At 43.3% G+C, this 27,596-nt stretch overlaps 1 protein-coding gene across 1 annotated transcript; it reads left to right on the forward strand.

The window, feature by feature from the left end:
• The first annotated feature begins 1,758 nt into the window (after positions 1–1,758).
• Positions 1,759–27,596, forward strand: LOC136399498 (sulfotransferase 2A1-like). Its single transcript, XM_066374720.1, has 6 exons — positions 1,759–2,023; positions 9,471–9,679; positions 15,410–15,536; positions 18,098–18,192; positions 19,628–19,808; positions 26,809–27,596. The coding sequence occupies exons 1-6, from the start codon at positions 1,894–1,896 to the stop codon at positions 26,919–26,921; spliced, it is 855 nt and encodes a 284-aa protein (XP_066230817.1). The 5' UTR covers positions 1,759–1,893; the 3' UTR covers positions 26,922–27,596.

Raw genomic sequence — 27,596 nt, forward strand, 5'->3', positions numbered from 1 at the left:
GCGCCTTCACATTAGAAGAAAGTTAAAGATGATAACGTCATTAATCATGTATATTTAGGAAAACTGTCTAGGTCATGGGTTAACATGGCTTACACAGTTTTTACAGATCAGGTGTTATAGAAATTGAAACTATTTCTATTAGAGTCACAGTTTGGCAGGAGGTCTGTCTGTCCATTCCATTTGAAAGGACTGGCCCACAACAGAGCCAATCACCACCTGTGTGACTTTGGAAAATGTTGCCAGAGAGTATGGTAATTAAGTTGACTGGAATAATTTAAATAAATCCTCATTTCTTTGAATCTCTATTTGTTTATTGACCTTTGGGTACCATTAAAAATCCACAGAAACGGCTATGGCCATTTAGATCAGTGAATAGAGCACCAACCTCTCATGCAGATGTCCTGGGTTTGATCCCCAGTCAGGGCACAGAGTAGAAGCAACCATCTGCTTCTCTTCCCCTCCTTTTCTCCCTTCTCTCCCTCTTCCCCTCTCATAGCGAATGGCTCAGTTAGTCCAAGTATCAGCCTCAGGTGCTAAGTTTAAATCAGTTGATTCAAGCAACAGCCCAGATTGTGGTTGCCGGGTGGATCCTAGTTGGGGTGCATGCGGGAGTCTGTCTATCTCCTCACTTAAAAAATTTTAAAAATATACACAGAACCTCAAAAAGTACTTGGACTTAGCTAATGTTTGCTGCAACTAACTGTCACTGATGATGAAGCCATACATTGCACCCTCCCTCGCACAGGGGTGACACCTCAGGGCCTCCTCAGGGAAGTGCACTGTCCTGTCCCAGCCTCCGTGTTCTGTGCTCCCAGATCTGGTGTCCACAGCACACTTCCATCAGCACCGAGAGGCTGAGCCACCTATTTCCAAGTTTGCTGTGGCTGGAACCACTAGGTCAGCCTTAGTAGGCAATCTTTTATGTGGGCGCTGATGTGTTTTGTGGTTTGAAAGGATTCCTAGTCTAGTATCATATGCGATGTTGGAAACCTAAACTTTTGGCCCTGGCCAGTTGGCTCAGTGGTAGAATGTGGGTCTGGCATGTGGATATTCTGGGTTTGATTCCCCATCAGGACACACAGGAGAAGCAACCATCTGCTTCTCCGCCCCTCTCCCTCTTGCTTCTCTCTCTCTCTCTCTCTCTCTCTCTCTCTCTCACCACCCCCCTCCTGCAATCATGGCTCAGTTGGAGTGAATTGGCCCTGGGTGCTAAGGATGGTTCCATGGCCTCCACCTCAGGCACTAAGAAGAGCTCAGTTGCTGAGCAATGGAGCAATGCCCCAGATGGGCAGAGCATTGCCCCCTAGTGGGCTTGCTGGGTGGATCCTGGTTGAGGTGCATGCAGAAGTCTGTCTCTCTGCCTCCCCTCCTCTCACTGAATAAAATATCATCATCATAATAATTATTATCAGCTCATTTCATGTTAGAAGAATGTTAAAAATCCTACCTACTTCATCAAAGTAGAAATAACTTCCAGTCCTGTGTGAACATGGCTTACATATTTTTTTCTAGATCATATAGTACATGCACCAACCTATTCCTGTTAGTAAAATTGCTATTTTCCTGGACTCTATAGACACTGTTTGATTGAAGGCTTTCATAATTTAGTCAATAATTAACGATATAATCTGGGAGAGTGTCCAAGAAATAAGGATAATTATGCAGCAGGCTAAAGAGCGTCAGACTCAATCAATGGTTCTCAGAAAGTATTCCAGGTGAGCTAATGATTACCTCAACTGACTGTGACCCTCCAGTTCTTTTCATTGTCGCAGAGAAACCTTGGATGGGTCTTCTCTGTACTTGTGATCTGGATCAGAACCAGGAAGTAGAGCCACCTTCTCTATTGCTAAGCCCAGCACAACCAAACCCAGGTCAGAAGGCTGTTGTTTGGAAATGGCTGGAGAATTTTTGTGGATTGAAGGGATCCCTTTCCCTACAACTACCATTAAAGACCTGAAGTCTTTGAGGGATGAATTTGTGGTGAGGGATGACGACGTTGTTATCTTTTCTTACCCAAAGTCAGGTAAGAAACTGAGGTGGTGGGGGTTGGGATGCTTTTCTGTGCCTCACACTCAACTCTGCTTTGGTGATGAGTGTGGTTTCTCAGTGAGCTTATACTCAGAAAGAGGGAGTCATTCTGGCAATGATGATACAAAGCAATGTGAGCATCAGGGCATTGTAGAGACATAGAGATTATGAGGAGACCTAGAGATTATTAGGTGATTGTGTTGGATGTGCAAAGGGAATAGGACATCAAAGGATCTGGTCGGAAGGACCCATCTACTCCGAGATGTCAAGAGAAGGTGGTATTTTTAGGGGTCAAATAAAAAATTACTCTAGCACTTGATAAAATGCCAAGAAAGGATTTGTCCCTTTCTTGGAGAGACTGAATATAGTAGATAAGCACTGAGCAGAGTGAGTGGCTCAGTAGATTGAAAGCTACTAAGAGGATTTAGTTAGACCTCAAAGGTTCAATGGTTCTTACCCAAGCAGCCTAACAAGATCTTTGCTAAGGCAAGCCCAGGACTTGGACATCAAGGGTGAGGGTTCAGGACCTTGATAAGATATCAAGGGTGGGGGAATTTCCATTACTGGTTTCGTGGCACTCTGGCTAGAACTTTGCTGACACAGAAAGATGGACATAAAAGGATAAGGTCAAGGTGACTCAGAGGAGTCTGACTAGCCTCTGGTCGAGGAGAGAGGCTTTATCAGAGGTGCAGAGAGAACAGAGCGGGATGGGTCACACATGGAAGGGTCCAGATTTGCAAGATACTGAAGGAGAGTTGGAAACCTGAAAAAAATATTGTAGAGAATGGAGATAGCATAGTAGCAGGAGGGGAGACCAGATGTGTTTAAATGGAAAATTGCTTTAAAATCTTCAACTCATGAATAAATTAGAAAAGTATCCCAAGTCGATGTCAATTCCTATAAAGCATGTAAATGGCAAGGTGACAGGTGTGTATGAGCAAAGATGACTAGGTGCTCTCTAGGATGAGGGAATTTTAAGAGCCAAGAGTAAGTAGGGAGCAGTTGGTCAAATTAGATTTAATAAGGCCACATCAGTAGGTGAGTCCATTGACAACTTTGATTAGGACTAGGAGAGTGACAGAGGAATTGGAAGTTTAGAAATATTTCAGCAGGCCGTGGCCGGTTGGCTTAGTGGTAGAGCATTGACCCGACATGTGGAAGTCCTGGGTTTGATTCCCAGCCAGGGCACACAGGAGAAGTGCCCATCTGCTTCTCCACCCTTCCCCATCTCCTTTCTCTCTATCTCTCTCTTCCGCTCCTGCAGCCAAGGCTCCATGGGAGCAAAGTTGTCCCGGGTGCTGAGGATGGCTCCATGGCCTCCACCTCAGGCGCTAGAATGGCCCTGGTTGCAACGAAGCAATGCCCCAGATGGGCAGAGCATCGCCCCCTGGTGGGCATGCCAGATGGATCCCAATCAGGCACATGTGGGAGTCTGTCTGTCTGCCTCCCCACTTCTAACTTCAGAAAAATACCAAAATAAATAAATAAATAAATAAATAAATAAATATTTAAGCAGTGGGTTTAAAATGACGTGGTCATTGAATTAGGCAGCATCTCTCTAGTGTTGCAACACTTACACTTTGGACCATATACTAAATTCCAGGGTGCAAAGTATAGAAGCGCAGCTGTCAATGGCTGTGTGTGACAGAATTCTTGACAAACACATCTTAACATATGCGGACTTATTTTTGTTTTATAATGAAATGTCTATAAAGTAAGCCATTGCTCTACTTGACTCAGAATTTCAGTAATTCAGTGTAGCAAAACTGCCGGCATCTCTGATTGGGGGGCATCCCCCTCAAGGCTACTTGGGGCTGCGTGAGTTGTAGGCAATGAGTCCTCTTTGCTCACTCAAAGGCAAAAGCAGATGGTTGCAAGTGGCTGAGCATTTTCCTCTCTAGGTCTTCCTTCTCAGAGAGCAAGAAATCTTGTCATTTGCAACAACATGGATCTAGAGTGTTATTATGCTAAGTGAAAGAAGTCAGGCAGAGAAAGACACATACCATATGGTTTTACTTATATGTAGAATCTAAAAGCAAAACAGACAAACAAAAAATCAAAAGAGACTCTAGAAACATAGAGAAAAGAAATCATTACCGGAAGGGAGGGGGTGGGGGAATGGAGGAAAACGGGAAGGGAAATATAGTAAACAATATTATTACTCAGGTTACATGGTGACAGATAGTTATTAGAATTATTAAGGTGATCACAGTATAAGGTATGAAAATGTTGAATCACTCTATTGTATACCTGAAACAAATATAAATAGTATAAGATTGTATACCAACTATATTTAAATAAAAATAATTATAAAATAAATAAATAAAGGTTATTAGTGAATAGACAGATTGGCTTCCAGTCAAGATGGCAGAGTAGTTAAAACACTGTGTTTGTCTCCTCATAAAATCACATTAAAATTACCAATAAATTACAGAATGACCATCATTAAGAACGTCTTGGCCCTGACTGGATAGGTTGGTTGGTTAGAGCATCTTCCCAAAGCTCAGACATTGCTGGTTTGATCCCTGGTCAGGGCATATACAGGAACAGATCAATGTTTTTCTCTTTTTCTCTCTCACTCGCTCTCTCTTCCTTTCCCTCCCTTCTTCCCTCTTTCCCTCCTTTCCTCTCTCCCCAAAATCAATACATTAAAAAAAATTTTTTTAAAGAAACTTCCTAAAATCTAGCTGAACAGAAATCCTGTATCTAAGGATATAAAGAAGAAGCCACATCAAGACTGGTAGGAGGGGTAGAGATGTGAAATAGCCAAGTGCCACGCCAGCCTGTGGTGGGATAAAAATTAGGAGGAATATCTCAGCTTTGAAGGTCCCCCCAGAGGATTGAGGGGACCCACTTGCACATGAGGCCCCCCAGCCCAGGGTTCCAGTGCCAAATAGAGAATCCCCATAACTTCTGCCTATAAAAACCATTGGGGATAGTGGCTTAGTGAGACAGGGTGTTGCCAGAGTCCCAAGGTGTTCCTTTTGAAAGACCCAGGCAGACACTTACTTGGATTCACTCCTTTTAGCTCCCGTAGTGGGGCCAGCAACTTGAAAAGTCTCAGAGACACACAAGGAGGAACCAAATTGCCTGGTATTAGAGAAAGGGTGGGAAAGGCAGCTTTCTCCCAGGCAAAAGTTCTAGGAGAGGCCATTGTTCCTTCATTGAGCTCTCTCCCTAAAGGCACAGGCAATCACATTATCAGAGTCTCCTTCAATTGGACTCACACAATTCACCTCACTCTGGTAATTCTCTGAGGTCCCTACGCCCCACCCAACCTGCCAGCTCACCCAAGTCACTTCTAGGGCTCTTTTCCACAAATAGATAGTCAGGGCTCATGCTGTGGACTTTCCTAAAACCTCTCAAAGGTTCACAACACCCCTCACCCACCCACCAAAAGAAAACAGCATCTGGCCTCAGCATGCCCTATGCCTCTTGCTAAGTGGTTCCAAGGTTGGAAGTAATGGCAGCCCAGCTAGGTTCACAGCTTTGCCTCTACCAGGGAGCTTCCAGCCCAACCTAGTTGGCAGCTGTTGGCATCTCACATTGTAGCTCCTGCCAGAAGGCCTTGAACAGTGAACATGCAGTAGCTGATCACACCAGAACCACTTAACTATATTCACACCAGCACATTCAAAGGGCCGACTTGGCAGGCACCAGATTGCCACTAAAGCAAATCCTGCCCCCTTAATGACGACTCCTACACAACAGCTCCTCCACTGTAGTCATAGCGACTCCTCACAGCTAATCAGACTGAACGGTCCATCACGCCCATTAACGTGCTAACATCAACCAAGGCTTCATTACAGAAGAACAGCACACACAACCCACACAAGGGACATACCTGGAACACCGGTCCTCGGTGACTAGAGAGGCTGCACTACTGGACCCACAGGGCACCTACTTCATGGCCACTCTCTCATGATTGGCAGATGTAGCAGCTCAACCCAATACATGGAAACAAATGAAGGCAGACAGCCAAAATGAGGAGACAGAGAACAATATCCCAAATGAAAGAACAAAACAAATCTTCAGAAAAAAATATAAACAAAATGGAGACAAGCAGTCAACCAGATAGAGAGTTCAAAAGACAGGTTGTAAGGATGCTTCATGAATGTAGGGGAAGAGTAGCTCAACTGAGTAAGAACGTCAACAAAGAGATAGGGAAGATAAAAATAGAGATAAAAAATATACCAAAGAACCAGTCAGAAATGAAAAACACAATAACTGAAATGAAGACAATGTTAAAGGAAATTAACAGTAGAGTAGATGAAGCAGAGGAACAGATCAGTGATTTGCAAAATAAAGCAGAAAAACCAATCAGAACAACAAAGAGAAAAAAGAACCCCCCCAAAATGAGAATAATTAAGGGGCCTCTGAGACAACTTCAAGTGAACCAACATTCACATCATGGGGGTGTCAGAAAGAAAACAGAGAGAGTAAAGAATTGAAAACCTACTTGGCTCAGTGGTAGAGCATTGGCCTGGCCTGTGGAAGTCCTGGGTTTGATTCCCTGTCAGGGCACACAGGAGAGTGCCCATCTGTTTCACCACCATTCCCCTTCCCCTTCTCTCTCTCTCTCTCTCTTTCTCTCTCTCTTCCCCTCCTACAGCCATGGCTCAAATAATTTGAGCAACTTGGCTCTGGGCATTGAGGATGGCTCCATGGCCTTGCCTCAGGCACTAAAAATAGCTTGGTTGCTGAGCAACAGAGCTGCAGCCCCACCCAAATGGTCAGAACATCACCTGGTAGGGGGTTTGCCGGGTGGATTCCAGTCAGGGTGCATGTGGGAGTCTGTTCATCTGCCTCCCTGCCTCTCACTTAATAATAAAAAGATAACAATAATGACAGAAAACTTCCCTAACCTAGTGAAGGAAATAGACATACAAGTCCAGGAAGCACAGAGTTCCAAACAAGATGAACCCAAAGAGGTCCACACCAAGACATATTATAATTAAAATGCAAAAGGTTAGAGACAAAGAGAGAATCCTAACAGTAGCAAAAGAAAAGCAGTTAGTTAGCTACAGGGGAGCTCCTATAATGCTGTCAGCTGAGTCCTCAACAGAAACTTTGCAAGAAGGAATTGGCACAAAATATTCAAAGTGATGAAAAGTAAGGACCTGCCCTGGCCGGTTGGCTCAGTGGTAGAGCGTCGGCCTGGTGTGCAGGAGTCCCGGGTTCGATTCCCAGCCAGGGCACACAGGAGAAGCGCCCATCTGCTTCTCCACCCCCCCCCTCTCCTTCCTCTCTGTCTCTCTCTTCCGCTCCCGCAGCTAAGGCTCCATTGGAGCAAAGTTGGCCCGGGTGCTGAGGATGGCTCCATGGCCTCTGCCTCAGACGCTAGAATGGCTCTGGTTGTGACAGAGCAACACCCAGATGGGTGGAGCATCGCCCCCTGGTGGGCATGCTGGGTGTATCCCAGTTGGGCGCATGCGGGAGTTTGTCTGACTGCCTCCCTGTTTCCAGCTTCAAAAAAATACAAAAAAAAAAAAAAAAAAAAAAAAAAAAAAAAAAAGAAAGAAAAAAAGAAAGAAAGAAAGAAAGAAAGAAAGAAAGAAAGAAAAGCAAGGACCTACCCTGATTTATCAATGTCACTGCATTAAATTTAATAAATAAATTAAAAAAAAAAAGCAAGGACCTACAACCAAGACTACTACTTTACCCAACAAGGCTATTATAATTTTATAATTGAAAGAAAGAAAAAGAGCTTCCCAGACAAGAAACAGCTAAAACTACCAAACCAGTATTACAAGAAATATTAAAGATACATTTTTAAAAAGAAGGAAAAAAAGAACATAAATATAAATGATAAAATGGCCATAGCTACATACCTATCAATAATTACTTTTAAATGTCAATGAATTACATGCTCCAATCAAAAGACATTGTGTAGCTAAATGGATAAGAAAATGAGACCCATATACATGCTGTTTACAAGACACCCATTCCAGATCTAAAGACACACTCAGACTAAAAGTAAAGACATGAAAAAAGGTGTTCCATGTAAATGAAAATTTTTTTAAAAGCTGGGGTAGCAATATGTAAAGTTTAAGATATACTGCTCACAAAAATTAGGGGATATCTTATAGCTTCATATTCATTGTGAAATATCCCCTAATTTCTGTGAGCAGTATACTTAAAGAAATTTTTTAAAGCCAGGATACCAAACAAAACAAATATTAAAGCAAAGGCTATAACAAGAGACAAAGAAAGATCCAGCGCTTTCTCTTTAGGGTATTTATATATACATATAAAAAACCCAAATCACTAATACAAAAAGACATACACACCCACATGTTCATTACAGCATTATTTACAATAGCCAAGATATGGAAACAGCCTAAGTGTCCATCAATAGACATCAGAAGATAATGAAGTTGTGCATATATATAACAGACTACTACTCAGCCATAAAAAAGAATGTAGTCTTGCCATCTGCAACAACATGGAAAGACCCAGAGGGCATTGTCTGAGTGAAATAAGTCAGACCGAGAAAGACAAATGCCATATGATTTCACTTATATGTGGAATCTAAACAAACAAACAAACCTTCCACGCACAGAAAATGTTTTCATGGCTGCCAGATGGGAGGGAGTTTGGGGTACTGGATGAAAAAAGGGGAAGGGCTTAAGAAGTACAAATGGGCAGTTATGAAATAGTCACAGGGGGCCCTGGTTGATTGGCTAACTGGTAAAGCATCAGCCTGGCATGTGGAAGTCTTGAGTTCAATTCCCAGCCAGGGCACACAGGAGAAGCACCCATCTGCTTCTCCACCCTTCCCCACTCTCTTTCCTCTTTAGCTCTCTCTTCCCCTCCAGCAGCCAAGGCTCCATTGGAGCAAAGTTGGCCTGGGCACTGAGGATGGCTCCATGGTCTCCGCCTCAGGCACTAGAATGGCTCCGGTTGCAACAGAGCAACGGCTCAGATTGGCAGAGCACTGCCACAGCACTGCCCCCTGGTGGGCATGCCAGGTGGATTTCGGTCGGGCACATGCGGAGTCTGTTTCTCTGCCTCCCTGCTTTTCACTTCAGAAAAATACAGAAGTAAAAAATAAAATAAAATAAAATGGAAAAAATAGTCATAGGGGTGTAAAGTACAACATAGGCAATAGAGTTGATAATATTGTAATAACTTTTTATGATACCAGGTGGGTACTAGATTTATCAGAGTAATCACTTTGTAAGATATAGAAATGTCTAATCACGACATTGTACATGTGAAACTAATACTGTCAACTCAGAAGGTGCTCACGGTCTAATGGAAACTAAATGTTTAATGTTTCAAGATTGAAAGATCAATGGAAGGTGTCTAAGAAAAAAGCAAGGTGAGAAATTCAGAGACATAGGTGACACTGCTGAAAGAACCGTGTCTTTAAGATGTCAGGGTGGCATCCAAAGTCCAATTGAAGCAGATAACACTCTCTTCTCTTCTTCCTGATTTAGGGACCAATTGGATCCTGGAGATTGTCCATCTGATCCACACCAAGGGAGACCCCAGCTGGGTCCAGACTGTTCTCAAGTGGGAACGTTCGCCGTGGATAGAATCAATCACAGGGCTCGAACTTATAGAGACTCAGAAAGACCCCCGCTTCTACAGCTCTCACCTGCCTATTGAGTTCTTCCCCAAGTCATTCTTCAAGTCCAAGGCCAAGGTGAGCTAATCACACAAGGTTGGTTTGCATCACTTCTCAGGCTGACCTGAATGCTTGTGTTTCAGCACCTGATTGCTACATGAGTTGGCAAAGAGAGATAGATATTCAGAGAAGCTTGTTTTCGAGGTACAATGTCATACTCCAGACAACCTGCCTGGCATTGCTCCAGAGCACACTGGGGGTGTAGGTAAACAGATCCTGGCCGTACCACCAACACTGAGGTCCCCAACATTGACAGGACCACGGGGGCGGGGGACAGCATCTCCACGGTTAACCAACACCTGTGTTTCATAGGAAATGTGCCTTCAGCACTAACACTTGAAATCCAAAAGGGTATCTCTAATCCTGATAGAATCAACGTTGGGCAGGTTTTACCCATTCAGTAGATGCACAGCCCGCCGATGCATAATTTCAGGAGCTTGCAAGGAAAGCTGTGACATTGAGTGACCCTGGGTGATAGAGACGCATCTTTTCCTCATCTGAGATTCCAGTTGAATACATGTGATTCCAGCTGAATACATGTGATGCTGAACATGTTATCCACGTTGTGTGGAACGCCCTCAAACCATCTTACATGATGTGGTAGTAAATTATCATGCAAATACTCTAAAGTCACAAGAGCTTCTATTGCGCTGATGCTGTGCTGTACTTCTATCCGTTCGCTTGTGTTCTGTCAGGTTCGCTTATTTTATTGTTATTGCCATTGTTGCAGTTTATTCTGTTACCATTTTTTTTACCCTTTAACCCTGATTTGGCTGCATGTGTCAAAACGCTCTAGAGATATGTGAAAATATTGGGTAACTAGGAGTAAAGGAGATAAAAAACAAACAAACAAATAGAAACAGCCCCAGGACCAAGCTCTGTACAATGGCCATGAGTTTATGACAGGAAATGATTATGATTCCAACCTTGGCTCTCCAGAGGTTGTCTGTCGATCGCGAGTGCACTGTCTCTGAAGCTCCATTTCTCTGTCCCGAAACTGGTGTGTTTACGCACCTGTGCGGTCCTTCCTTCCCAACACCTGGCTCACTGCACGTGGGCTTTCATGAAGTTCTTCTTCATACATTTAGGTATTAGGCACTGGTTATGTGTCAGGCTCTGCGTAAAAGGCTTTGGAGGAAGGTGGTGATTAAGACGAGCCCAAGCCACATCCTAACAAATTTATGGATTCTACTACGGGAAAAGGCAAGAACAGACATATACACTCAGTTCGTATCGATAGCAACGATATGGCTTACTGAGAGCCTAGCTTAGTATCAGACTGCAGGGCATACTGCATGAGTAACATCTACTTTTAAAAATATAGTAAATAAGAGGGTGAGGCAAGGAGAAAAATATCAAGTATTGGGTGGCCTCCAGGAGGGCAATGCTGATGGAACTGGGCAGACGGAGGATGACTTCTCCAGTTTGAGCGAGGGGGAACCAGACTTTGTAGCTGGGTGAGGCAGTGTGTTCTTATTTCCCACCAGAGTTCTAGGTGCGAATTCCCCATAATTTTTTTATGTGACAGAGACAGAGAGAGGGATAGATAGGGAGGGACAGACAGACAGGAAGGGAGAGAGATGAGAAGCATCAATTCTGTGTTGTGGCACCTTAGTTGTTTATTGATTGCTTTCTCATATGTGCCTTGATGGGGGGGGGCTACAGCAGAGCAAGTGACCCTTGCTCAATCCGGCGACCTTGGACTCAAGCCGGTGAGCCTTGCTCAAACCAGATAAGCCCGCCCTCAAGCTCGTGACCTCAGGGTTTTGAACCTGGGTCCTCTGCATCCCAGTTTGACACTCTACCCACTGTGCCACCTCCTGATCAGGCTCCCTATAATATTTTTAGGTTTACATAAATGATGATAACCATCTACGGCATTATTTTGCTTGTCCTTTAAGTTAATTACAAGGACAAAGAAAATACTGTCCTATATTTATTCACTTCCTGTTTCTGAGACCCTTCCTCCCTTTCTGACACATATTATAACCTGCCCCCACCAGACTGAAAGTCTTCCTTTAGAATTTGCTGTAGTGTAGAGCTTCTAGCCATAGGTTCCCTGAGCTCACATGTTTCTAAAACTATATTTTGCTTTTTGTTTGTTTGTTTTAGAAAATTAAACTTAACAGAGTGACATGGATCAGCAAGAGTCCATAGATTTTGGGTAAACATCTCCACACCATTTGGACAGTCTGTTATGTTGTATGCCCATCACCCAAAGTCAAATCATCCTCCGTCACCTTATATTTATTTATCCCTCTTTATACCCTTCCCCTCCTCCTCTCCCCCTCCCCCTCCATCACATCTCCCTCCCCCTGGTAACCACTGCACTCTTATCTATGTCCATGAGTCTCAATTTTGTGTCCCACCTACACGCTTTTGAAGGAAGATGTTCCCAGATCTAGATTAAGGGTTGTGTTGATTTTTTTTCCCTTCAGTGCTTTCAAAGCAGCTTTTCATTTTCATTAGGGCTCCATTGTGTTTGGGGAGAAGCAGGGCTTTTTATTCTACGTTCCCCACTGGATAAAACGCACACATTGGCCCTGGCCGGTTGGCTCAGTGGTAGAGTGTTGGCCTGACGTGCAGAAGTCCTGGGTTCGATTCCCGGCCAGGGCACACAGGAGAAACGCCCATCTGCTTCTCCACCCCTCCCCCTCTCCTTCCTCTCTGTCTCTCTCTTCCCCTCCCGCAGCAAGGCTCCATTGGAGCAAAGATGGCCCGGGCGCTGGGGATGGCTCCTTGGCCTCTGCCCCAGGCACTAGAGTGGCTCTGGTCGCAACAGAGCGACGCCCAGGAGGGGCAGAGCATCGCCCCCTGGTGGGCAGAGTGTCGCCCCCTGGTGGGCGTGTTGGGTGGATCCCGGTCGGGCGCATGCGGGAGTCTGTCTGACTGTCTCTCCCCGTTTCCAGCTTCAGAAAAAAAAAAACAAAAAAAAAAAACCGCACACAATTTTTCCCACTCATTTCCAATCCATCTTCACAGTCCCCAGGGGTGCTGATAAGCTGGTGGCAATCGTGGCCCCCTGGTTCGATGTGTCTGGTGATCCCTGATGGTGCCGTGGGTTCAAAGAGGACTCTGACCCTTATCCGAGGCAGCGTCTGCAGACCCCTCTCTCTTTCCTGATGTCCCACTCTGACAATCCCAGTCACCATGGCTGCCCCACGGTGTGAGTTTGTCTCCTCCATTCAGCATGACTAGTTTGCTTGGGTCGTATTCTCTCCACTACAGTATAGATGAGAGATAGTCCACGGGCAGAACGTGGGTGGTCAGGGGGCCCAACTCGCTTGGTTCCTTCTCCCATGAATCTCAGCCTTTCATGGCCTTGTGTCTAGTGTCTGACAAGTATTACCTACAGTTTTCTATGTCATGATGACAACCCTGTACCAGCTACTCCATTGTCACCAGAGTAGACTTAATCACAGCTCAAAAGTACCATGTGCCATGAGAAAAAGTAACACATTCAGACGTTGTTGTTACTGTTGGTTAACCAGAGAGAATTAATTAGAACCTGAAACACTGAAGTCCTGGGTTCAAAATCCCAAGGTCCCCAGCTTGAGTGTAGGCTCACCATCTTGAGCACATGGTCACCGGCTTGAGCATGGGATAACGACATGATCTCATGGTCACTGGCTTGAAGCCCAAAGTCGCTGGCTTGAGCCCAAGGTCGCTGGCTTAAGCAAGGAGTCACTGGCTCAGCTGGTGTCCTCTCCCCACCCCAGTCAAGGTACAAATGATAAGCAATCCATGAACAACTAAAGTGATACAACTATGAGTGGATGCTTCTCATCTCTTTCCCTTCCTGTCTGTCTGTCTGTCTCTCTCTCTTTCTCTCTTACTAAAAAAAGATTAATGAGGGAGTAACATTCTCAGGTTGTCTGTTCGTATTTTTGTTGGGATTTGGGGGACTTGAACTCAACAACAAGAAATATTTTCAATGAATTGCAGTGTGTGATGCTGAAAAATTAGGGGAATCACACATAGAGAGGGTCTCCTGGTGCTGAGTGTTTAAATGCAAAGACCCTCCTGTGTGTGCTCACAAAAATTGGCTGTGTCTCTGCCCCGTATTCACTAAGGACACAAATCCCACTGGAACCCGAAGCTGTCTTACTCTTTGACTTCCACCATGGGCCCCAATATACACCCGTTCTAATCTCCTCGTGATCAATAACCTAGTTTTAGGTCAAGTCTTCTCCATGCCCACGTGACTCTCCCCTGGACACATGAAGACAAAACCTTGAGCAGAGCTTAGAAGGGAAGAGACCCTCCTGCTCACTCCTCTATTTTTCCTGGTCGTCACATTTTGAACAAACGGGCGAGAAGCCCACAAGTTTGATTTCTCTCCTAAGGTGGCACCATACAAAGCAGCACAATCTGTTTACTCATGCCTCCATTTTCAGTTTTGTGAAAGACCCTGAACATCTGTCTCATTAGTATCTGGGAAGTGCTGATGCAATAGAAGTTTCTAGAAAAAAAAAATGAAAGCCTGGAACGTGAACTTTCTGGAGGAACTTCGAGTAGGGTGTCCCTGTCAGAGTCCCAATGGAACTCAGAGTTCCTGACTCACCACCCGGAGCTCCTGAAAACTGTGGGGCCAAAATGTAGTAAATCGATTTGCCTCCATGCCACATACCATAATGTCCTTGAAGAGAAATTATACACATCTTGTTCACTGCACCTTCTATAAAGCCTAAGGGAATGTCTGCTGCACAGTGAGTTCTAAAAATTTTAAATGACAGACTACATTGAATAGAGTAAAGGGTCATTGCAGGTCTTTCACTGATGTAAGACCCTGTGGCCAGTCTAACAAAAGGGACTGTAGGACCGATGGGTTTTTTTTCTTTTCTTTTCTTTTCTTTTAGTGAGAGAGAGAGATAGAGGGATAGACAGAGACAGACAGGAAGGGAGAGAGATGAAAAGCATCAACTCGTAGTTGCAGCACCTTAGTTGTTCATTGATTGCTTTCTCATATGTGCCTCGACCAAGGGACTTCAGCTGAGCCAGTGACCCCTTGCTCAAGCCAGTGACCTTGGGCTTCAAGCCAGTGACCTTTGGGCTCAAGCCAGTGACCGTGGGGTCATGTCTTCAATCCCACGCTCAAACCCACAAACCTGTGCTTAAGCCAGATGAGTTCGCGCTCAAGTCGGCGATCTCCAGGTTTTGAACCTGGGTCTTCGGCATCCCGCATCAATGCTCTATCCATTGCACCACCACCTGGTCAGGCCTGATGGCATTTTATTGATTATTATTATATTTTAAAAGTAAAATATAAACTTAATTAGTTTTTGAATTAAAGAGAAACCTTATTTCTGGCTATTGAAACATAGTTATAGCAGAACATTAAATTACATAAATACGGCAAACAAAGCTCTCATAGCTTTAGCAGAATGTAATTATTGAGCATATTACATAAAAAATTAATTTCATAGAGCAAGAGTATTGACTTAGGTCAGTAAAAGTATTCCATGAATTGATTTTATAATCTATTTTTATTCCTGAATATGTTATACTTTTTAAAAATTATCCAAAGGAAGGCATTTCTGTTTAGTAGCATATCACCATTATTTTAATTATTCTTAGCAGAAAATATATATATAATTTTACACAAAATAAAGAAATAAAGATTTTGTTAAAAGAACAAATTAAAGATTAAACTGTAGCCAATCAGTTTAGTGGGAGTTGGATTTTTCTCCACTGGCTGGAGCATGAGTACATTTATTCTTATTATCTCTCTTTTTGTTTTCATTTAAGGGTATTTACATCATGAGAGATCCCAGAGATATTATTGTTTCTGGTTATCATTTCTGGAAAGCATTAAAGATCAGCAGAATTCCAGACTCACTTGAAGAATATTTTGAGTGGTTCCTTCAAGGAAATGGTGAGTCTGACTCAAAATAAGGGTTCCTGGAGTAATGGTGGAGTTTCTGCCCCTCACATCCAGGCCTTGCTGTTTTGTGGTTTATACAACAACACTGCAATCCAACCTTGATGTTGGGAAATCTAGGGTACCTCCTGTTAACACAGAATCTCTATCAACATGCTTGGCTCCCACAACACCTTTCTAAGTAGGATAACATATAAAAGGATAATTTGCCTAACCAGGCAGTGACATAGTATATAGAGCATCGGACTGGTATGCAGAGGACCCAGGTTCGAGCCCCAAGGTTGCCGGCTTGAGTGCAGATTCATCTTGCTTGAGCACGGGCTCACCCGGCTTGAGCTAGCTTGAGCATGGGATCATAGATATGACCCCATGGTCACTGGCTTGAGCCTAAAGGTCGCTGGCTTGAGCACAATGTTTCTGGCTTGAGCAAGGGGTCACTTGCTCTGCTGCAGTCCCCCAGTCAAGGCACATATGAGAAAACAATCAATGAACAACTAAGGTGCCACCACAAAAAATTGATGTTTCTCATCTCTCTCTCTTTCTGCTTGTCTGTCTCTATCTCTCCCTCTCTCTGTCTCTATCTCTTTCAGTAAAAATAATAATAATAATAATAATTACCATACTCAAAACAAGAGAAATGTGGGTTTAAACTACACTGAGATCTCACTTCTCACCTGTTGTGTTGGGAAGTGTGTTCTATTTCTATCACCACTGTAAGAAATGATCACACACTTAGTGATTTCAAACAACCACCAAGAATTGTCTTGAAGTGTCTGGAGTTCAGAAAATCAAAAACGATGTTTTAGGAACTCAAGTTAATGTGAAGATCTAGCTAGCTGCATTTCATTCTTGAGACTCTTGTGGAGAATTCACTTCCTGCCTCTCCAGCTTCTAGAGGATACCCACATTCCTTAGCTCATAGCCACATCCCTCCAAACCCTGCTGTCATCCCATCTCCTTCTCTGGGTCTCACGCTCCGGCCTCTCTCTCATAAGGAATCCTGTGATCACACTGTTTCCACCCACATAATCCAGATAGCCTTTCTGTCTGAAGATCCTTAATCACATCATCCATGATTTGCGGATTAGGCCACGGGCAACTTTGCGGGGACCATTATTTAGCTAACCACTGCTGTCATTCCAAACACTTGTCTCACATTCTGATGGGGAGATGTTGTTGGTATTCAGGGTCTCATGAAGAGATGCCACAAAAGAATGAGGCAACAACAATACTGCTAGTGGAGGACCCCAATCTCTCCAGAATTGAGGGGCCTTAGAAAAATCAGTTATTTAATTTGTTAAGCAAAAACATAACATCATGCATAAAAAACTAACAAACGGAATATAACATACAATTTTATTGTTTAATTTTACAAAACTAATTAAATTTCTCTTATTCTTTCTGAGACATAATACCACACCATCTACTATCTGATTCCTGACCTGCAAAAAAACTCCAGCAGGGCCAAGCATCCGCATCCTTGGGCCTTCCCTGGACGTAACTGCCTTCAGTCATGCATGTTTGGTCTCAACCTTCACTTTCTCAAAATGGAAACAGAAAGTCACTCAATACTTTGACTTTCCTTCCCCAGGGAGACTCTGTGTAGGAGGCATGCTCTGATGGTTCTGACGCCATGGAAAATGGTACCAACCTGTCTAGGATAATTGTGAAAATTCTGACACTGTAGCACTGACACTTTCATGGGCATCTTCCCTTTCTCCAAGGTGGTGAGGGGGATACTTACAAAAAATCCAAAAGGTAGAGGTAGATGTACAAGACTTTTCAAATTATCCTTATTCATCAGATGACCTTTTCAAGAAAAATCAACAGTATCAAAGGGATCAGGTCATACGACATACGATTCCCCAACAATAGGCATCTGAATAAAATGACCATGTGAAAGGAATGATTTCTCAGAAGATGAGCTGTCCCACCTGACCTGTGCTGGCTCAATGGATACGGCATTGACCTGGAATGCTGAGGTCGCTGGTTCAAAACCCTGGGTTTGCCTGCTCAAGGCACATATGAGAAGCAACTACTATGAGTTGATGGTCCTCGCTCTTCCCAACCTTTCTTTTTCTCTATCCTCTTTCTAAATATAAATAATAAAATCTTTTAAAAATATAAATAAAGTACAGTCCCAAAGGTCTGGGGTGGGCAAAGAGACAAAAAAGCACGTGTTGTCTTCAGGTAACTCCCTCCTAGTATTCACAGACAAAGAGAACAAAGACATTGACTCCAAACTAGATGGAGTTTGACTTCTATTCTTTCCTTTTCTAGCTTGTCTCTTCACCATTCAAAATCATTTTATTTCCAGTTTATCTGGAATGCATCTCAAATAGGGTATCTCCTTTAGCACCTACTGCTCGGCCATCCGGGCAGTAAGTGTGGAATTCTATTTCTCATGTGAATCAGGGAAAGAATTTTCAGCACTCGAGTCACTTGGTCATAGAATTCCTAAGGTGTGGCTAACACACTGAACAGGTGCAGAGTTGCTTAGGCAACGGAGGACACAAACGTGAACCAGTCACCTTCTCTCCTCATTTCCCTTACAGTGCCATATGGTTCCTGGTTTGACCATGTTTGTGGCTGGCTGCAGATGAAAGGAAAAGAGAATTTCCTGATCATATCGTATGAGGAGCTGCATCAGGTAATTCTTCTACCAAAAAAATTCTTCTCGGCCCTGGCTGGTTGGCTCAGTGGTAGAGTATTGGCCCGGCATGTGGAAGTCCTGGGTTTGATTCCCAGCAAGGGCACACAGGAGAAATGCCCATCTACTTCTCCACTCTTCCCCCTCTCCTTTCTCTCTATCTCTCTCTCTCTTCCCCTCCTGCAGCCAAGGCTCCATTGGAGCAAAGTTGGCCCATGTGCTGAGGATGGCTCCATGACCTCCACCTCAGGCGCTAGAATGGCTCTGGTTGCAGTGGAGCAATTCCCCAGATGGGCAGAGCATCGCCCCCTGGTAGGCATGCTGGCTGGATCCCAGTTGGGCACATGCTGGAGTCTGTCTTTCTGCCTCCCTGCTTCTCACTTTGGAAAAATACAGAAAAAAAAATCTTCTCTTCAACTCCATGTCATAGCTGTCTACCTTCCCTCTAGTCTGGAATGTTTCCATTCTACACTTTCAATCAACACTGATCCCAGAAATGAGACCAAGTAGGGTCATTGTGTTTTTTTGTGTGTGTGTGTTTTTTTACTAACCTCATTAGTTGGCCCATATCCTTCAATTTTCTTATGTATTAAGGTGACCAACTTTTTCAACAAAAAGGACAAAAATAAATGGAAGAAAACAATATTGTAAATAAAAGAAACATTTTATTCATTGCGACAATAATACACTATAATATGATCAATGCATAATAAAACATGTGTAATATTTTATATTGTCATTATGCTTACATGCCTATTAATTTTTTTCATACCTATTAATTTTTAACAATAATTATAAGAAAAAAGTACTCATTTAGATACAAGTACGTCATATCACACGCAATGGATTGACTCTGCATCAACCGAATACAGACATTTACAGATGAGTCTTCCAATATCCAAAAGCAGGACATGTAGGACAATTTTTGAGGGAAGATGGAACTTACAAAAGAAGGACTGTCCTCCCTAAAGGAGGACGATTGGTCATCTTGCATTTATGTATTTTTATAACATCTCATCCATGCACTGAGGAAGACATAACTTTTGGACTTGCTGAGGGCTATCTGTGGTTCCAGGGCAAAACTTTGATGCTGTCTGGGAACCTCAGGACAGGGGCAGGAGGGGATGCGTGGAATGGGGGACTGGACAGGGTTGGACCGGTGCAGGAAGTACTTACAAGTTCCCACACTGACTGACAGGAAGTGGGCTCCTGAGGAGCCGACTGGGACTCTATTCACAGGAAGCTATATGAATCTCACACCCCATTTGTCTCTGAAGAGCGAAGAGCGTTTGCTCAGGGCCCCTCTCCTCCGTCCCCAGCTCAGGTTTCGTGTAGGTAAACAAGACGGGCTGACAGTCTTCCCGCTTCTCCTCATCCCTTCTTTCTCCTCCTCTTCATGCTCAGCAATGTCCATGTTGTGTGGTTCTCACTCTAGGACCTGAGAGCCAGCGTGGAGAAAGTCTGCCAGTTCCTGGGCACAAAGCTGAGCCCAGAAGAGCTGAACTCGGTCCTGAAGAATGTCTCCTTCCAGGCCATGAAGGACAACAAAATGAGCAACTACTCTCTCCTCCCTGACACCTACATGGACCACAGCAAAGGATGTCTCATGAGAAAAGGTAAGAGGAAGTTTCTAGAGTTAGGACATGGATGGAAGGGGACAGTGAACACCCCAGCATCGATGGATGCACCCAGACATGGGGATGATAAAAATAATCTGCATGGCTACAAATCGCAGAAGTGGGGACGGGCTTGAAGAGTTTAAGGAGTGAGCATGACCAGGCGGTGGTGCAGTGGATAGAGCATCGGACTGGGATGCGGAGGACCCAGGTTCAAGACCCCGAGGTCACCAGCTTGAGTGTGGGCTCATCTGGTTTGAGCAAAGCTCACCAGCTTGGACCCAAGGTTGCTGGCTTGAGCAATGGGTCACTCGGTCTACTGTAGCCCCATGGTCAAGGCACATATGAGAAAGCAATCAATGAACAACTAAAGTGTCAACAAAAAACTGATGATTGATGCTTCTCATCTCTCTGTGTTCCTGTCTGTCTGTCCCTATCTATCCCTCTCTCTGACTCTCGCTCTGTTTCTGTAAAAAGAAAGAAAGAAAGAAAGAAAGAAAGAAAGAAAGAAAGAAAGAAAGAAAGAAAGAAAGAAAGAAAGAAAGAAAGAAAGAAAAAGAAAAGAAAAAAAAAGAGTTTAAGGAGTGAGCCCTAGCTGGATGGAGAGCTCTTCTGATTAGAGCATTGTTCCGAAGCGCAGAGGTTGCCAGTTCAATCCCTGGTCAGGGCACATAACAAGAACAGCTCTTTATTCCTCCCCTTCTTTCTCTCTCTCTCCCTACCCCTCTCTCTAAAAAATCGATAAAGTAGACAAAAATAAAAATAAAAGTGGTTAAGGAATGAGGCCCCGGTCAGGTGGTTCAGGGATAGAGCATTGCCCCAGCACACTGAGGTTGTGGGTTCCATCCCCAGGCAGGGCACGTAGGAGAAGCCACCAATGAGGGCACCACTGAATGGAGCAACTAAGTGGAACAATGAGTTGATGCTTCTCTCTCTCCCTTTCTCTCTCTCTCTCTCTCTCCCTCTCTTTTCCTCTCTCTCTATCAAATCAATGGGGGGATTTTTCTTTTTAAGTGAGAGAGAGGGAGAGAAAAATATCAACTCATATTTGCAGTACTGGAGTTGTTCCCTGATTGCTTTCTCATATGTGCCTTGAATGGGGGTGGGCAGGGCTCCAGCTGAGCCAATGACCCCTTGCTCAAGCCAGCGACCTTGGGCTTATGCCAGCAACCTTGGGTTTTAAGCCAGCAATCTTTGGGCTCAAGCCAGCAACCATGGGATCGTGTCTATGGTCCTGCGCTCAAACTGGTGACCCCATGCTCAAGCTGGTGACCTCCCTCCCCCGCTCAAGCCAGCGACCTAGGGGTTTTGAACCTGGGTCCTCAGCATTCAAGGCCAATGTATTTTTGGGGTTTTTTTTGTTGTTGTTGTTTTGATTTTTTTCTTTTTAGATGGCCTTTATCATGTTGAGGTATGTTTCCTGTATTCCCACTTGGCTGAGAGTTTTGATCATAAATGTGTGCTGGATTTTATCAAATGCTTTTTCTGCATCTATTGAAATTATCATGTGGTTTTTCTCCTTTTGGTTTATGTGATGAATTATTGATTGATTTATGAATATTGTACCATCCTTGCCTCCCCAGAATAAGTCCCACTTGATCATGATGTATGATTTTTTTCATGTATTGCTGGATCCAGTTTGCTAATATTTTGTTGAGGATTTTAGCATCTAAATTTATCAGGGATATTGGCCTATAATTTCCTTTCTTTGTGTTGTCTTTGCTTGGTTTTGGAATCAGAATTATGCTCGCCTCATAAAAGGAGCTTGGAAGTCTTCCTTCCTCTTGAATTTTTTGAAATAGCTTGAGAAGGATAGGAGTTAGTTCTTCTTTGAATATTTGGTAGAATTCACCTGTGAAGCCGTCTGGCCCAGGGCTTTTGTTTGTTGGGAGTTTTTTGATAACTGTTTCTATCTCATTTCTTGTAATCGGTCTGTTTAGGTTTTGTGATTCTTCCAGATTAATTTTTGAAAGATTATATGTTTCAAGGAATTTGTCCATTTCACCTAGGTTGTCTAATTTTTTGGAATATCATTCTTCATAGTATTTTTTTTTTACAATATTTTGTATTTCTGTTGTATCAGTTGTTATTTCTCCACTCTCATTTCTAATTTTATTTATTTGAGTCCTCTTTTTTTCTTGGTGAGTCTGGTTAAAGGTTCATCGATCTTGTTTACCCTTTCAAAGAACCAGCTCTTGGTTTTGTTGATCCTCTGTATTGTTTCTTTAGCCTCTATGTCATTTATTTCCGCTCTGATCTTTATTATTTCCTTCCTTCTACTACCTCTGGGCTTTACTTGCTGTTCTTTTTCTAGTTCTTTCAGATGCAGGGTTAAGTTGTTTTTTTGAGCTTTGTTTTTTTTCCTGAAGTTGGAAATGGGGAGGCAGTCAGACAGACTACCGCATGCGTCTGACCAGGATCCACCTGGCATGCCCACCAGGGGGCGATGCTCTCCCATCTGGGGCATTGCTCTGTTGCAACCAGGGCCATTCTAGTGCCTGAGGCAGAGGCCAGGGAGCCATCCTCAGCGCCGGGGCCAACTTTGCTCCAATGGAGCCTTGGCTGCAGGAGGGGAAGAGAGAGACAGAGAGAAAGGAGAGGGGGAGAGTGGAGAAGCAGATGGGCACTTGTCCTTTGTGCCCTGGCCGGGAATCGAACCTGGGACTCCTGCACGCCAGGCCGATGCTCTACCACTGAGCAAACCAGCCAGGGCTATTTGAGCTTTTTCTAGCTTCTTAAGGTATGCCTGTAGTGCTATGAACTTCCCTCTCAGGACTGCTTTTGCTGTGTCCCATAAATTTTGAGTTGTTGTATGTTCATCATTCGTTTCTAGGAATTTTTTTATTTCTTCTTTGATCTCATTGTTATCCCATTCGTTATTTAATAACATACTATTTAGTTTCCATATGTTTGAGTATTTTTTAGTTTTTCTGTTGTGGTTGGTTTCTAGTTTCATGCCATTGTAATCAAAGAGTGTGCTTGATATGATTTCAATCTTCTTAAATTTGTTGAGACCGCTTTTGTGCCCTAACATGTGGTCTATTCTAGAGACTATACCATGAGCACTTGAAAAGAATATATATTCTGCTGCTTTAGGGTGAAAAGTTCTGAAGATATCTATTAAATCGAGTTGATCTAATATGTCCTTTAAGTCTGCTGTTTTTTTGTTAATTTTCTTTCTTGAGGATCTATCTAGTGATGTTAGTGGGGTATTGAAATCCCCTACTATTATAGTATTGCTGTTGATCTTTCCCTTTATAGCCATAAAAGTCTGCTTTATATATTTAGGTGCTCCTATATTAGGTGCATAGATATTTATAATGGTTATATCCTCCTGTTAGATTGCTCCCTTTATCATTATGTAGTGACTTTTTTATCTCTCATTATAGCTTTTGTTTTAAAGTCCATTTTGTCTGATGTATGTATTGCTACCCCAGCTTTTTTTTCATTTCCATTTGCATGAAATATCTTTTTTCATCCTTTTACCTTCAATCTATGTGTGTCTTTTGTTTCGAGGTGTGTCTCTTGTAGACAGCATATGTATGGGTGCTGTTTTCTTATCCATGCAGCTACCCTATGTCTTTTGATTAGATCATCTAATGCATTTACATTTAAGGTTATTATTGATATGTAGTTGTTTGTTGCCATTTTATTCTTTAAAGCTAATATTCCTCTTTTACTATATTCTTTTCCCTTTTTTTCTGTTTACAACAGGCTCCTTAACATTTCTTGCAGCATTGGTTTGGTTGTAATGAATTCTTTGAGTTTTTTGTTTTGTTTTGTCTGGGAAGCTTTTTATTTCTCCTTCAATTTTAAATGATAGCCTTGCTGGATAAAGAAGTCTTGGTTGTAGGCTCTTGTTCTGTATTACTTTGAATATTTCTTGCCATTCCCTTCTGGCCTCCAGTGTTTCTGTTGAGAAGTCTGATGTCATCCTTATGGGGGCTCCTTTGTAGGTGATAGCCTTTTTTTCTCTAGCAGCTTTTAATATTTTTTCTTTATCTCTTAGCTTTGGTATTTTAATTATGATGTATCTTGGTGTAGATTTCTTTGGATTTCTCTTATTTTGGAGTTCCCTATGCTTCTTGAACTTGTGTGACTTTTTCCTGCACCAATTTAGGGAAGTTTTCAGCTATGATTTCATTGAACAAGGTCTCTATCTCTTGTTCTTTCTCTTCTTCTTCAGGAACCCCTATGATGTGGATGTTGTTTCTCTTTAGGTTGTCAAAGAGTTCTCTTAGAGCCGTGATGGCAAACGTTTTTATAAAAAACACCCACTTTTGCAGTGCTGGTCAACCTGGTCCCTCCCGCCCACTAGTGGGTGTTCCAGCTTTCATGGTGGGCCAATCGTGGTACCATTTGGTTGCTCTGCTACCGCCCACCATGAAAGCTGGAACACCCACTAGTGGGCCAGAGGGACCAGGTTGACCAGCACTGCAAATGTGGGCAGTTTTTATAAAAAGGTTTGCCATCACAGTCTTAGAGTTTGCTCAGATTTTTTCAGATTTTTTTTTCTGCTCTGCTTCCGTGTTTTTATTTATCTTGTCTTCTAAATTGCTGATTTGATCCTCTGCTTCATCCAGTCTGCTTTTAATTACTTCTAGTGTAATCTTCATTTCTGATATTGTATTTGTCATTTCTGACTGGTTATTCTTTATTATTTCAATGTCCTTTTTGATGCTTGTTATCTCTTTATTTATGTGCTCATTGTGTCCATCCATTGTTGTTCTAAGATCTTTCAGCATTCTAATAATCATTATTTTAAACTCTGCATCCAGTGGTTTGCTTACTTCCATCTCACTCAGTTCATTTTCTGGGGGTTTCTCTTGTTGATTTATTTGGATTGCACTTCTCTGTCTTCCCATTTTGTCTGTGTATACCCTCCTTGTTTGGGTGTGTTGTTTGTAGAGCTGGCTAAGTCTAGGGTTGGTGTTGTCTGCCTCCAATTTTCAGTTGGCATCAACTATTGTTTGTCTAGGTCGATGTATGATGCACTGTGTCACCACCTGCTCAGGTGGGAAATTTTTAAAAAATAGTTGAAGGGATGATTTTTGGTATTTATAAAGAAAACAGCAATAGGAAGCATTGCTGATGAGACACACACTGATTTCCTAACTATTGTTCCTCATGTAGGTCATACCCATATTTTCTATAGAGTTTCCACTCACAGCATTGGTGTGGTCCCTAGACCCTTAAAGTGACCATCTCTTCACATATATGGACAATGGGAATATCTATTCCACCAATAGATACTGACAAGTACCATATTCCCCCATGTATAAGATGCACCTTAATTTGGGGGGCCTGAAACTTGAAAAAAAATTCTTACATAAACTTATTGAACTCAAGTTTTATTCATCATAAAATTTATACAACTCCTCATCACTGTCAAAAGTCCCATCCAGCCCTGGCTGGTTGGCTCAGCGGTAGAGTGTCGGCCTGGCATGCGGGGGACCCGGGTTTGATTCCCGGCCAGGGCACATAGGAGAAGCACCCATTTGCTTCTCCACCCCCCCTTCCTCTCTGTCTCTCTCTTCCCCTCCCGCAGCCAAGGCTCCATTGGAGCAAAGATGGCCCAGGCACTGGGGATGGCTCCTTGGCCTCTGCCCCAGGTGCTAGAGTGGCTCTGGTCATGGCAGAGCGATGCCCCGGAGGGGCAGAGCATCGCCCCCTGGTGGGCAGAGTGTCACCCCTGGTGGGCGTGCCAGGTGGATCCCGGTCGGGCGCATGCAGGAGTCTGTCTGACTGTCTCTCCCCATTTCCAGCTTCAGAAAAATACACACACAAAAAAAGTCCCATCCATTAGCTTGTCCTCATCTGTGTCTGATGACAAATCACTGTTGTCTTCAACAAGGAGCACAAAAACAAGCGTGAAAATGTGGGAAATTTAAGTAAATAAAACTACAACCACTGTATGGATGCACCCAATTTTCAGACTCCAAATTTTTTGGAAAAGGGTGCATCTTATACATGGGGAAATATGGTAATACCCATATGGAGGGAAAAATGAGAGGAAAGACATGTGATGTAGCTACAAACAAAACCTTCAGCTGCAACTCCTATCATAAAAATGAAACATGTCCACTCCACACAAGGAATGAGGGTGTGGATTGCAGAGACTGGGATGATTCCATTGTCAGCCTGGATTTTACAATAGAGTGGTTGGGGGTGAACATAAAGAAAACACGACATTAGACTCTATGCTGGGCTGCCCAAGGGAACAGCATTTGAGGTAAAGGGAACTGCAAGTTGAAAACTCTGGGTAGCATAGTTGGATGCCATGCTGGTCACAGGTGTAGAGTTCAAGAACAGAGGACTGACACTTGGGAGTCATAATCTAGAGCAAGAATACCAGTTTTACCCTGACCCATGTAAGAGTAGCATGGCAATCCTGGCCAGATAACTCAGTTGGTCTGAGCGTTGTCCCAAAGCACAGAGGTTGTCGGTTCAATCCTCGGTCAGGGCACATAGAGGAGCAGATCGATGTTCCCATCTCTTTCTTCCACTCTCTCTAAAATCAATATAACAAACATTAAAAAATAAATGAAAGAGTAACATGGCTGAGAAGAACCTCCATTGACCCAAAGAAATGTCTTGCTTATTCAAGGATGTGGGAAAGTAACATCCTAACACACAGTGCCTGGCAGAGAAAATATTACTGCTTTCAGGTGACATCACCATTGTGGCCTTTGTTGCTCAGTCCTCACAATGTCACCGTGAGGCAGGTACCAGGGGCAGTCTCATTAAACAGATGGCAAACTGTAAACTCAACTACATTCTGTGACTAGCAGTCTAGGGTTGAAGCCAATGGCCATCTGAACCCAGACAGGAACAATTTAACCCGCCGACTACCTGGTCTGCATTTTCTGGGTCAGGGTTCATGATAGCTTCGCAGTAGAGACAGACAGAAAAGTTCAACTGGAGTCTTGAGACCTTATGTATCAATCTGTTTTTGAACTTGTGTTTTTTGTTGTTGTTGTTGTTGTTTTGTATTTGACAGGAATCACTGGGGACTGGAAAAATCACTTGACAGCAGCCCAGACAGAAGCCTTTGATAAAGTTTACCGGGAGAAGGTGGCCGGGCTTCCTCAAGGCTCCTTCCCCTGGGAATAGTGGCCTCATGTATCTGACTAGGATGTGAAGGCTGATTGTCCTGCTGTTCCTGTGTCCTGGCCTGCTCATCCAAAGCAAACGTTGTCCTACAATTCCTTATACACATAGTAACAATAACCATGTTCCTTATTGACTTGAAGCTGGGCTAGCTTCCAAAAGTGATGTAATATTTCAGAACCTACAGAATAATGAAGAAAAAAATATTTTAAAATTTACATGATTTCCACCTGACCCGATGATGACGCAGTGGATGGAGCATCGACCTAGGAGGCTGAGTACCCAGGTTTAAAACCCTGAAGTCACCAACTTGAGTGCGAGCTCACTATCCTGAGCGCAGGGTTGCCGGCTTGAGTGTGGGATCATAGACTTGACCCCATGGTCGCTGGCTTGAGCCCAAAGGTAGCTGGCTTGAAGCCCAAGGTTGCTGGCTTGAGCAAGGGATCACTTGGTCTGCTGTAGCCCCCTGGTCAAGGCACATATGAGAAAGCAATCAATGAACAACTAGGTGCCACAACTACGAATTAATGCTTCTCATCTCTCTCCCTTCCTGTCTGTCGTTCTCTGTTCCTCTCTCACTCTCTATTGCAAAAATTAAAAACAAACAAGAAGACCCAAAACCAAAAAACAAAACTTGTGTGATTTCTAAATAAGTTAATAAATAGAAGTCAAAACATC

The sequence above is a fragment of the Saccopteryx leptura genome, chromosome 3 (assembly GCF_036850995.1).
Source record: "Saccopteryx leptura isolate mSacLep1 chromosome 3, mSacLep1_pri_phased_curated, whole genome shotgun sequence".
Lineage (NCBI taxonomy): Eukaryota > Metazoa > Chordata > Mammalia > Chiroptera > Emballonuridae > Saccopteryx > Saccopteryx leptura.